We start from the raw sequence: 14,116 nt of genomic DNA on the forward strand, positions 1-14,116 counted from the left end.
AATTATGTGGGAACTCATATTGATACACGGTGTTGTATGGAGGAAATGCAAAAGCTTTTCAGCCTCACTAGTTGTTTACATGTCTTTATCAGTGTTTTTGTTTTCAACTATTAGAATAGGAGTTTCTGATGGTCTAAAAAGTGTCTTGCCATACCTATTCAATCAAAAGTAAAAACTACTTGCTTTGCTTGATATATATAAACAGCATATAACCCTCTTTCAGAATCACTTTTAGATGAAAATTTTATGCTGCAGTTAGAGATTCAAAAATATTACTTGGCAATGTTGCACCAGGAAGCTTGGTGAAAATGGGAAAACTTTGCCAACCTAGAACCATTTTCTAAAATTCTTGTAACTTTTTTCAAATCCTACATTTTTCATGTTTGTTTTAGAGGTCGTTTAGATGTTAAGATGCATTAGTACCAAGTTAGGAAGCCGCGGGCATCAAAATTATGATGATACTATGCTGCAGCCAGATTCTACAGAGGAGAAGATGACAAATTGATGTGGCACCAGAAGCCATTGGCAAATCACACTTGATGGAGAAGAACCAATCCCTTCCAAGTACCTCTACAACAAATCAGATTGAGGGGACTCGCAAAAGTAAGACCAATCAGACAAATAACCATCACAGTGATTGAATCTAATTGTGCATTTTCTTTACATGGCACACCTGAATCAGAGAGAACCTGAGCAAGATACAGAATCTACTGAAGAGCTTTGATGGGAAATAGTTGCTCCTGCCATTCCCGCTTCTTCCCTGTGAAGAGGGACATGATTCAACCATAGACAAACATGATGAAATAATTAATGTCAACATGGTCCAGAAGATTGATTATATGGTTCTTAAACAAATACAGATTGGAATGTTTGTTGTCGTAAAGTTTTCAACCTAAAGCATAATGCTAAACAAACATTACCTTAATGTAACAAATTTACCTTTTCTAACAAAAATTTAAAACTTTTCTTTGAACTTTGTGAATTTTAAACTTTTGACCATAAGGAAGAATGTTTAGCACTGTTCTGCAACGAGCCCTCCTGACTGGAAATGTTCTGCGGTAAAAATCCCCATACATGTAATAGTGGTTTTTTGCACTTTTTCTTCCAGATTGTTCTGCAGTAGCGCTAATTGTTCTATGACGTACTTTGCAGATTTTGGCACATTCTGCTTTGGGGCTTTTTGATATCAATGTTTTAACTGTTTTTGTGCGCCTTACTTTACAATGAAGAGTTAATACTAATGTGCAAGGTATTTTCATAGTTTAGTCTTTTTTTTGGTATTTTTTGGGTGATTTTCACTGGTTTTAACACAGATAGCAAAGCTGCCTAGTTTTCAGGGTAACTTTGGCATTGCTGTTTTTTTAATGTACAAATGTTCACTTACAGATTATGAAAGTAGAGATAAAAACTAATGTTTCATGATGGCTTTGAAGCACTTTCATACATTATTAGTTAATAAAGCAGTTGAAAGAAAAAATGGTGGTTAAGTTGTCCCGGTTGATAGTGACATGGAATATGCAAAATACAATGAATAGTAATTTTTATGCACTTTTCATTGTCAATGAGTGATTAACCAAAAAAACTATTAATTCAGTTCTTAACATTTAGTTCTAAAAATAAGTGAATCAAATACTTATCAGCTAATTATTGCTTTTGAGTAACCAGAGAATAACCAGAGGTCAGGGATTTTTTACTCTGGGCAAAACTATGTAGACATTTTTAAGTCTTTATTGTGATTTAGGTGTCAGAAAAACTTCATATGCACTAAGATTTTCTCACCAACAAAATTTGTCAGAAATAATGTATTTTTTGATTTGTACAGGGCATAGGGACCCCTTTCCAAACCAGCAGACATGTTGACATAATTTGTAACAAGGATTAACAAATCAAAAAGTCAAGAAAAAGTCAAATAATGTTTTCTTTTACTTTTCCATGTTAAACCACATAGCATAATGAAGTTATAAAACTTTGTGCTGCCCTTACACCCCAGTTTAGCTACCACATTTAGAAAGTTTTAGGCGATAATACAGGTTTTATAGTCACCATTGCAACCTGGCACCTGGGATTTGTCCAGCTCTGATTTACGATAGTTTTATGCTGACTTCAGACCTCAATTCAGTTATCATACATAAATAAAATTAGGTGCCAATGTCAATTTTTTATTTTCATTTGCACTTTATAAAGCAAATAGAGTAATGTTCATGAAATACAATATTTCACAATGAAATAACCAACATATATTTGTATACAAGCCGTACCACTGCAAAGTGGTTTTTCTGCTCAAAACCTGACCTGAGCATTCTTTTTTTCTTTTTTGGAATCTTCAAGACATTTTTGAATTTTTGATGCTAAAAAAATACACCAAAAATGTGTCTCAGAATTTTTTTTCTTCAAAATTTTAATTTTTTGTTGTGACAAGCTTTTTAGCCAAGATGATGCAGAGTATATTCATATGGAATTTCTTCCAGAATTTTACCGCCAAATTTTATACAATAAATCACACTTTTCCCAGAGGTACTCCTGTGAAAGCCATATTAAAACCCCCCTTAAAGTTCAACTTTAAGTGCTGTCCTCTGATGAAAGCCCCCAAAGTTAATATTCACCATATTTCTAACTCAAAAACTTGAAATCTCTCTAAGTCAGGTCTTAACTCCCTGAGGTTAAAAAAAATTCTATGGTGAGAAAAAGCAACCACATTTGTGCATGCAGGATCTGAAAGGGTTATGTCAACCAATACCAACAGCTCTCAGAATGTACTAACCGTGCGGCCGAACGGGGCGCCACAACAGGAAGGGTGCCAAATCAGATAAAAGAGAACAAAATAGTAACAAAAAAATTAGGAAACAATGTTATATCTGCAAAATTCGGACTATGAATACTTAATGATATTTTTCGTACATGGAAATATAGACTTCTTGAGCTATCTCCATCTTCCCATTACTACAAAAATTATTCAAATGCATTGCTTCCCGTTCCGTCTACTATATTATAACCAGCCTTCCACACACAACTCTTAATACCTCAGAATTGATGTTTAAATAAATTTACTACCCCCACCCAAGGATTTTCTCAAATGTATCCTCTTCCCTTTAGAGGTATAGGCCCACATCCTTTTTAATGGTTTTTGATTGTTTTATCTTTCACGTCAAGACCTGGGGATGTGTACCTAACTCAAATTGTTCTCCTAAACATATCGACCAAAATTAATTAAAAAAAATTTTTTTAAAGGGCATTTTGATATACAATGAACACAAATCAATCATAAAAAATAAATTAATAGTCAGTTTTGGCTGAGGTGTGAAGAGGATAAATCATTATATTAAAAAAATGGGTCCCACTGCGGAAGGGGAATCATTTAAACTACATCATTCAAAAATAAAAATAAAATCACGAAAACTAAAAATTAGAGATTTACCAAAACTCGGATAACACTAAACTATTTCCAATATTCCTACAAAATAAAAGCGCTCACCCATATTTCGGAGTTAATTATGGACCATTCCCTCAACCATTCGGACAACAAGATCTGCTTGCACTTGTGCTTGAGGATCGTCATCGTCCGAGGTTCACCGAGCAAATGACAAAGAAGTCTCTGGAATACCAGGGTTAGAGTCCGCCAAAGACAAAAAAAAAAGCAGACGATATATGAAAGTACCCTCAAACGCAGGACACTATAGGCACCTGGCAACATCAGATTAACGTAAACAACCAACGACTTCTCTCTTTTCCAACTTTGATTACACTTCATGCCCACTGTATGTACGCTCCAAACTGCCGTAAAGCACGTTCCGCGTCTGATGCATGGCCACAAAGTGTCAAACAACTTCGGGGCTTCAAATAGGGTGTTGAGACATTTTATTACCATTCCATTTTATTTACCATGTAATTTTTTTTTTAATACTTCGCAAATCTCTTATAAGAACCAGAAAAAAGCTTACATTTTCATGCCTGCTGCTTACTGATTTATTGCTCCAATATAGAACACTAACGTTGTACACATAAGCACTAGTCATATACATGCTTTCGTGGGGCCTCCAAAGTCCCTTGGGAATTCTCAATCGGCATCAATGAGGAAGTGAATGGTTACATTTCGTATCTAACACAGTAATAAATAAATAAAAAATAAAAAACGAAGATGGAAAACGCGAAAATGCTCAGCGTTTTTGATACGGATCCATGTTTGCTCCCATCTGCTGTTGTCATTTTTTTTATCTTAGAAAAATAAACATTTTGTGGGTGGAAGTTGAAAGAGCAACAAACTAAGATGCCTAGCCTAGATTTTATCGTTATCGATATATTTTGAATATATTTACAGGGCTGTTCAATATTGCTGACCAAAAGCTTCATTTTAGGGGACTTCGAAGTTATTTTTAGATCAATAATCAGAAGTGATCGGGACCATGAATCTTTAGTAATATACATATTCGTGCTCTGTGTGACATGTGATTCTGTGCCAATAAGATAAGAGAAAAAAAGTGTGGTCGCACAGAGCACGTAACCATAACATAGCGCCAGATCAACATGAGCCTACATCTCCTTCATCTGTGACCCCAAAGCAGAATATGCCGAAATCTGCGACGTACGTCCCAGAACAACGTGGAAGATTTTTAAGTAAAGTGTAGAAAACACTATTATGGGAATTTTTACCGCAGAACATTTCCACTCAGCCGAGGGCTCGTTGCATAACAAAGCAAAACATTTTGCTTCGCGAACCATTGGGACCACCGGAGTGATCTTTTAGCAAGTAGACATTCAACCATATTCCTTACACAGTAGCCTAATGGCTTCAAAAGAATATGGTGAAGTAATCAGTATTGTTATCCGACATACTTTCGGAAAAAGGAAGCGCAAAAGTTTAATTCAAGAACCTCACCATATGTTTTTACTTGGTAAGAGTCTTGTTTCAGGGACCCGGGAGAGGTGATGTCACTGATGTTTCAAAATGAAGGGGAAAGACGTTTAGAAATATTTTTTGAAATCTATGAAGATTATGTTTTACATTTACAAGTTCAATCCGGTGACCCCCAGGTGTTCGGCGCGAATTGCGTAGAAATGCCTCTGGCGGGTGTAATTTTTATCAAGTATGGTTGTTGATTGATACGAGTTTCAGATGAAAACGACGGACATAAAACCTGACTTACGGAGCGTATTTCCTTTGTTTATCTCGTTGTAGCTCGTGACAGATTTATCCTATCATCACTCTACAGGCCCGCACTTTTCAAAAAGGTTGAGCAACTCTGACTTACACGAATTGATTGTTCGACAGTTTCGCAAAAACTTTTCTACAATCTTCCCCAAAGTAGGCGGCACTGCCTTCCATCTTTGCCTGGGAGCCACTGAAACGGCGCAGAGTAGCGAATACAATATAGGACCCTATGGGCATAGGCGTAAAGTTATCGGAAATATTGGGAGGGCTCAAACCTATCATTTCTATAGGCACTTATGGAGATGGTGGCAAATGCTGGGGTAGGGGGGATTATCCATGGGCCGGATAAAACTTTACGCTTATGTGATTATACAAGTTTAAGCCTATGGGTTGGCTTCGAAAGGGGGGGGGGGCGCTAGGAGACGAGTATTGGAATGGCTTTCGATGTTGTGAACGCAGAAATAAATTAAAAAAAAAATTATCACTCGAAACTCAGCAGAAATTCAACATTTTACAACAAAATTCGATCATTTCATGGAATAAGTCAGAGAAAAACGTGTGGATAGACATTTAGTGAGATAGGCCTCATTTGCCGTATGTTGATATATATTATGCAATACCACCGAGTACGTAATGTGTACCCCAGCATTAGCCCACGAAAGGGATTCGGCAGTAAATTGTCCTTAGACGATTTGCCTGGGCTATTGTCAGCGAATTGAATTGAGTAAACGTGTGTGTTTTTAAATCGCTCACCGTTCCTTAAAATAATTTCTCTGGAAGACCCACGTAACTAACCCTTCCCACTTTTAAATAACTTTTGATAAATGTGAGACAGAGAGATAATCAATTGGACGGCTTTTATGTAAAAGGAACCAAGCGCTACTAAATCGAAACTGCAAAAAAACTATTTGAAGTTCTCTTCAGTTTGGAGTTTTCTATTTGAAGTTCTCTTAGTTGTTTCAAGTGCACAGACGGCATCACAGCCTATATGTCACTTGGTTCTACTGATGAAAGAAATCTCTTTCAGTAGTTCAGAGATGCCGGTATATCTCAAAAATGTTAAAAAAATGGCGCTTGGTTCCTTTTGTATAAAAAAAGCCGTCCAATTCCAACAAAATACTCCTAAAATAACTTAATAACTTTGCAATGGAATACATTCGAGAGAGAAATTGCGGTTTAAATTTTTTGAAATGGCAGGAATAGCAGAAATGGCTAAGCTCCCTATGAAATAAACTCGGAAGAAAGCTCACTTCATAAAAAAACAAAGGATATGACTATCCTTTGTTTTTTTATGAAGTGAGCTTTCTTCCGAGTTTCAGCAGGTACAAAGTGGGGGGGGGGGGCTATGGTTGGCGGACCAGAGGTTGACATTGGTGGTCCGCAAACAGTCTTGATAAAATTACTCGCCCGTTGTTACTGATATTAGTAATATCTGTGTGTGGGTTCAAATAAAATTATAATTTCATACTTAGGTTCACCATACATCGCCGAGAAGAATGCAGGAAATAGTGATATCCCGTATTTAACATCGCAAACTTTTGCCAAAAATTTCAATTTATAGCTTAAAAGGCAACTTGCTAATTACTTCTAAAATTGAAGAATGTGGAAATGAAGGGCTACACCAGCAGCTCTCAACCTTTTTTGACTCGCAGAGCCATTTTTTGGTATACAAATTTCTTTGGCGGAGCCCCGTATGCCTAGTTTTTATTTATTCATCAAAGTTACTGATTTATTTTTATTACTTAAAAATATTTATATATATTTTTTTGAAATTGACAGTTTTTCCTTTATTTTCTACGAGCGGCCGGTTGAGAACCGCTGGGCTACACAAATCGCAGTTAGCAGAAATGTGCAGTATTTCACGAAAGAAATATACAAATGATCTGATGACCGTATTTCACTGAGAAAAATAATGTTAGCTGGGATCTTTCAATAATATTCCGCAAAATACGGGACATCGCCAATTGTCATCAAAAACCATTGCCAAAAGCAGGCACAATCGCCGATCGTAATTAAAATTGCTGAAAAATTTCGGGAAAAAAACCCGTTAAACCTAACAAATATGAGATATGAATATTTATCATTTTTATCATAATTACCGCTGTGTATATTACGACTTCAGTAATTATTACAAATTCAAATGAGTATCGTTGAAAAAAGGGGATAAATGTATAAAAAATCGCAACGAAAATTACAGGTATGTCCCGTAATACGGGGCGCAAGTGGTATATCAAATTGTTCAGACATTTTACTGGTCTGTTTTCAGAAAGGGCGGAAAAATTTAGGAGGGGGGGGGGGAGTGGCACTTTTAGATGGGACCAAAGAACACCGTTACAAAATTATCGAATTTTAAAGTTGTGAAGCGACAAAATAATGTTTGCCCCGGCGTTGCAAAAATTCTAGTTCCGGAACAGCCAAAAATCTGGCCATTCTGACAGACCCGTAAAATACGGGGTACCATCATGCTGTAAGTTTGTGGTCCGTCAAATTGTCTCATACATTTTATTGGTCCCCAGATCCAGAAAGGTTGAGAAACACTGCTCTACAAAACATTTGGGCTTGCCATTGCTGAAACTGAAGGGTTTTAAGAAGGCGAGATATCTCGTCAATGCAATTGAGAGAGTTAAAGGACATGCAAAATTTAATTTACGTATTTCACAGAACAATTTTATTCGGTAAAGCAAAGTTTTTCCGGCCCTGGGGAGTTGGGAAGTAAGATACTTTACAGACTGAACTCACGACAAAAACACAAGTTTTTCGACCGTATCTTATTCACTTGACTTAACCAACCTTGAAAAACTATAATACAACGTTGCATGGAGAGGAGAAAACCACAATTGTCCCCAATCAAATAGAGAGGGATCTGTAACTTGAAACTTATCCTAAATAACTAACTAATTAAGAATCTAGAGGTGTCTGTCAGTTCATAGATCTGGTAATATTTAGAACTTAGAATCTGAGAAGCCAAACACGACTGAGAAAATTTAATTGGAAGACGTATCGTAAAAAAAGGTATCATGAAACTGATCATTGTTACCTGAGGTAGAAGAGAAAACCCGAACAAACCCAAATTCTGACGATCCAGCAATCGAGGAAACACGGCAGCACCGGGAAGAGTCGCCATGATAATTCGAAGTGCGTACCAAATTTAGCCGAGACTTTTCGATAAGAATTATTTTCTACCGGTGTGAAGCAAGAACGAAATTCTTTTCGGAAGAAATGCTTATTTTATACGTAGAAATACAAAAAAGATTATCTTTTTTCGAATAAAAATTCCGCCGTTAATCCCTTGAGTATGAAAATTGAATTAGAGGCGATTATTGCTCTGGACGGAAAGTGAGTGACGCACAAGAGAAAGCAGCAAACTTTTGATGCATCATCATCATTTGCCCAAAGACATGGAAGGAGGAGGAGGTCTATTTCTGAAACAAAAGCGGGGCGATGATACCCAAAATAGCGCAATCCACCTCTCTTCCCAACTTTCGAGCATCAGCATCCCTGAACAGGAAACTCCTGGCATGGTTATGCAGCTGCCATATTATATATACACAACATAAAGTACGTAAGAAAGCTGAAAGGCAAGACGCATGTCTGAATTTTGACTCCGCCCCCGCCCCCAGCATCCAAAAAAATAACAATAAATATAAAAAAACAGCTGTAAAGAAAAATCAGAATGTCCCCACTCCTTCGGCATGCATATTACTTCCATCAATTCTGCACCAGGCGCATATACACAGCTTCTTAACATATTAAACGGATGATGATGTCACGCGTTCAACAAGTTACGAGTATATGCTACAGATGTCAGCTTATAAAACGTCAGGCAGAGAGGATAAAGCGATGTACACAGCTGAAAGAAACGATAGGGTAGGTATCTACACATACCATTGATTTCTCATATCTTCTGAAAAAATAATTAAAAAATTATTCTTATAAGTTTTTCAGAACACAAATATTTTTAAAGCATCATATTATTTGGTAAATTTCGAAGTTTTTAATTCACCTTTACCATTATTCGAAATAACAGTAGAATATTTATCTACAGCACACCATTCGAACAATTAAGCCAATTATTCAAATCACGTCGGTCTATAGCTTAGTCTATGGTCTATAGTAGTGTTTTCCTCACGATTCAGTTGGTCAAAACAAGCAATGATGGGTCTTGGTTTTGCTCGGTTTGTTCTCAGCTTCATCTCTAATTCAATTCATAATTTATTTGATACAGTCTAATAGTAATTAATCTAATAATTAGAATCTCCATTGATGCATATTTTTTCTCGCTCTATAATAAATCTAACAATCACTGAAATTGTTTCTTAAGCTTTCTTTCTCTCTACTAATAACCCTAGGTAGGCACAAAAAGGCAATAAGTCAGCCGAGTCTAATATCTTTTAATGATGACTACTAGAGAAACGTTGAGCCTGTATTCAAACGCATAACGGCCCTTTCAGCCTCTTAGAACCTCTTACAGTAGTCTCGAAAGTTCGAATTTCTGGACAATCCGAGGTGATGGAATTTTTCAAAATTCCTTCTCAAAGACTTTTCTCTCAAAGTCTCAAAGACTATCTTCTCAAAGACTTTCTTTCACTTTTTCCGTTTTTTTGCCAAAAACGCATTTTGTTGAATTTTTTCCACAAATGCCAGTAATTTGAATTTGAAGAGAACTTTTTCAGGGACTAAAGGGGGTCTGATTCCTAGTCTGGGGTCTTCGGTGGCATTCCCTGTCCCTCCAAGCAAGGTTTCAAGGATTTTATTCCAGACAAAAGAGAAAATCACATTTTTATATCGGCTCTACGGGACTTTTTCTTTCAAACAGCACAACTCCGGTCTATCGCCATGGGCATTTTACTACTGATTGAGTTGTGCCGGAAGTGTGAGTATGTGTACCTAACAATCTGAGTGCATATATAGTGTTGTGTGTGAAGTTTTTAGTGTACCATCTAAATTACAAATTCTGAGTAAATTGTGATGTTTGAATATTTGTACTGTTGTAGGCCTGTTGCTCTCTGTGGTGAGACTTTTTAACGGGGAGATCGGTTCGCATTCACGCTTCGATGTTGGGAACCACAGAAAACCAACTTAAGCCGACCACCACTGTGGCGGCGGTGGGGTTTGAACCCGGATCCTCACAATGCTCTCCAGGACTGGAGCACATGTTATAAAGTGGACAGGCAGCCCTAATCTATCGATTAGGCCGGTGAACTAGGAACTAAAAAGGTAAGAGCAAATGGAATACGTAGGTCTGAAGAAAATGAGAACATTTTCATCAGATAAGAATAAGTTCCATTCAGCCCGGTGACCCAAGGAAGGACCCTGTATTTTTACTGAACGCTATATACGATATATTTACCATAAAATAAGTAAAGGAGGTTCTTCCCCTCCTTTTGTGTTTCGGATAATCCGAGTTTTCAATAATCAAAGGTAATCTCGTTCCCGTTTACCCTCGGACCATCGAGACTCTACTGCAGAGAGAAGGGGTTCTCAAACTTTTTGCTGCTCCGCCGGTTCGCTAGAGCTTTTTAACAAAAAATATTTTCGAAAAACCTTTGTCAGGATCCTTGATCACCGCTCCGTGGTGGCCCTGAAAAAAGTTGGAGGTGCACCAGGACGCCACGGCGCACATTTTGAGATCCCTGCTCTACTGTATGTACTGAACGACGGACACAAAAATCAAATTAACTAGTAACGCTCCCACTACTTTTATAGCATACTTTACGGAATTTAAATCTTGATATTTTGACCAAGAGAGAGCTAATTAGAACGGTAGCATATAAGCCACGGGGGCTACCGTCGTAAGAGCTATTAGCTGAGCTAGGAAGCTGTCCATGCGCAGTCCCGTTCAGCATTCATAAATATGCTCTAAGGAAGGAAAATGTCTGTCCTCTGCAGTTGAATGGTTAGAACACTCGCCCGGACAGTGAGAGGTTGGTGGTTCGATTCCCCGCAGAGGAATGTTAATTTTCTTTCCGAACTACATCTTGATCTCAGCTTGGTTATCCAGACTTTCGTACTTCGTATGAACAGCGGAGAGTGACATAGTTTCCTCTATAGGTAGCCATATACTCCTGCAGCGCAATCTTTCTCCCAAAAATGGAGGTAGTATCATTGTCAGAAGAATTTCTGACAAGGACCGAAAGGTATAGAAATCCAAAACCCCCAAGAACGTATTAGACAGCTCGATTAAATCTTAATAACCAGATTCAATTGATAGTAATAATAGGTATCCGAACTACTCAGACAGCGTATGACAAATAATAGAGTCGCAGATATTTGTAGTACTATAATAAATAACCGCGATTACAAGGAACAATGATTAGAGATTGGGTAGAGGAAATTTCATTCAAAATTTCTCTTCTCAAACTTTTAAATCTGTCGATAACACCTGATTTGATTGCTAAGGAAAAAAAACACATCGAGTAATTTTCATCTCCACCGTAACATTCAATAAGTACAATCGATGCTTTGTCAATTTACTGTTTCAGTAAGTTTTACACAATTTCCTCAATCTCCCTTCATCTCCTCGTTCGTAACTGATAGTACAACAGCAGGGGTGGAAAACGGAAATTTGATTCTTTGTAGCAGCAAAAATGTTGTTTTCGTAGCAGCATTTATCAGTTTTGTAGCACTTTGAAATTTTCGCAGTGAATAAAATACATTTTTTATATACGTATATGGTAGCGTACACAGAATTACTTTTTAATTTAAAAACAGTGTTATTTCAACTCAGAAGGAAGGGGGGGGGGCAAGACACAAAAAATAGAGATTTCCTCTAGAAGAAATATTGGTTTTTTTTTGTTTTTTTTTTTTAAATTTTTAAATCATAAAAAAATTTTGAGACTTCTTTTGATATTTATATTTTTACATTCTCTAAAATATCAACACGAATGAGAAGTTTTTAACATAGAGGCATTTTAACATACAGTATTCCAAATTTCAAAAATAATTTGAAAATGAGTGCTTTTAGATATAGCTTGTTAACTTGGTAATCACTAATTTAAAAAAAATCACTACAGGATAGGTTTGAAACACTCATTAGGAAAGCAATTATTTTTCTTGTTTTTGCCACTGATGCAAGTCTGAGCTGTGCTTTTGTTCTCTTCCGTTTCAAGCATTTTTGAACGTTTGATCTTGCTTCTTTTACTAGAATTTACCCATTTCATATTTAAAATGAAAATGACAAGTGTTTCTTTTGGAGTTCGCTCTTGATCATTACCTCAGTTTGATTCAACATAATTTGAGATGACTTTGTTTGCTGGGTCATTCTTAGAATATTAATTAGAAATTCTAAGAAATTAAATACAGTAATTAAAAAAAAGACTTAAATTATTTTTAACTTAAACTATACTAATTTAAACCATGGAATTTTGAATTATTTTTAATTTAAACTATAGAAATAAAAACTGTAGACTAATGATTAAGCTATTACAAATTTAATAGCATGATTCGATTATCACAAAAAATTGAGTACATCCGTCCTATTTTTCACTTATTTTGTGACACTTTTTTCATTTCATTACTTTTCCGGGATTTTGTCACATTTCCACGATCGTAGACACCCTAACCTTACCGACAGCTTTCGGGTCGCAACTCCTGATGGTGAAGATACATTCGCCATTGCTGTTCTTCCAGTGCGATGATACGTTCTTTCGCGAACTTTTCCATTCTGTTAAAATATATCCGAATGTTTCGTCACATACAGCCAGTCAGAGAAAATTGACGCAATTTAAAAAATAATTAGCGTAAGGAACGAATAAATCAAAGGAGTCAACTTTTTTTGTAAAAAAAATAGCTGGAAATAGAGATTGAAGTTTTTTTGTTTTTTTTTGCATTGTTCTGCGGATGAGCGGCAATTTGCATAGTTTGACCCTATTTTATACGTTGTTGGAAGCCTGGGCACCAAATCCTAGGAAGAGGGCCGCAAGTTAATTATATTTGTGGCCCCAAGAAATCAAATTGAGGAGAGGATAAATGATTAAATTATCGAAAAGTTAGCATCTATTGTGATGCAACTTCAAAGTTCCTTAAGGGAAAATTTTGTTTTTGACGCAGAATTGAAGAATTTCGGCGTTTTTGTAGCAAAATATAGCAAACGGCCTATTTGCTAAAATGCCATTTTAGCAAAATGTAGCAGACGTTGGAAATTGTAGAAGCTTGCAGCAGATTTTCCACCTCTACAATAGATTTAAGAAACTACGTTAGGAATGTAAAACCACCGAATTCCATACCTCAAATCTTGCAGTTATCAGTGTAAAAAAAAGCGATCTACGATACTTCTGAAATGATAGAGAGAGAAGTTTGTCATCTCATACATTTCACGTACCATATTGACGATAAAATTATATGTTCTGTTTTATCAGTTATATTTTACATCAGGCGTCTCCAACCACACTGCCAGGACACGCTGAAAGTTTTAATAGATTTCTCGAGCCATTAAGGTATAATAATAATCAGGTAATTTTCAAATGGTCAAAAAAAAAAAAGAAGAGATCAGAGGGAAATGCGTTGAAGATTCCTGTCATACAAAACAACACCGCAATCAATGTCCAAGTCAACCTAATGAGAAAAAAATCCTTGTGCTTTTTCTTCCTAAAGGTTCCCTGCTAGTATGACAGAATTAAAAAAAAAGCAGTAAGCAAAGAGGATTTTGAAATAAGCCGGGGATTACGAAGTTTGATAAAAGATCTTTGACAAAACTTGAAAGGAAAAACAACCAAATGTGCCAATTAGTTTGTGTGTGCCTTTAACCAACACCCTTATTGGTTGGGTTTTTTTTTCAAGTTTTGTAAAAGATCTTTTAACAAACGTTTACAGTGTAATCCCGGCCTTGCTCTTACGATCAGTATTTACAAAGAAAAAAAAAAGTAGTTTTCCACTGACAAGAAAAGAGAATTATCAACTTTAGTAATGCACTGCAGCAAAGTATTAGCAGATAAAAACGATATATGAATCATATTAAAAAGAACTAACTCC

The 14,116-nt window shown here is 36.3% G+C and overlaps 1 protein-coding gene across 4 annotated transcripts in view; it reads right to left on the bottom strand.

Moving 5' to 3' along the window:
• Positions 1-14,116, bottom strand: part of LOC149064916 (RNA binding protein fox-1 homolog 2-like) — a 77,186-nt gene that overhangs the window by 42,209 nt on the left and 20,861 nt on the right. The window contains exon 1 of one of the 4 annotated variants that reach the window (XM_089255309.1): positions 8,184-8,512. The exons of the other annotated variants lie outside the window; for them this stretch is intronic. Within the exon in view, the coding sequence (XP_089111435.1) occupies positions 8,184-8,270 (87 nt within the window). The 5' untranslated portion in view covers positions 8,271-8,512. Of the gene's footprint in view, positions 1-8,183; positions 8,513-14,116 lie in introns of those variants that run through there. 4 annotated transcript variants of the gene reach the window in all.

Source organism: Pholcus phalangioides, unplaced genomic scaffold (assembly GCF_987345545.1).
Source record: "Pholcus phalangioides strain wild (caught in Gottingen) unplaced genomic scaffold, Ppha-v1.0 ptg000042l_1, whole genome shotgun sequence".
Classification (NCBI taxonomy): Eukaryota; Metazoa; Arthropoda; class Arachnida; order Araneae; family Pholcidae; genus Pholcus; species Pholcus phalangioides.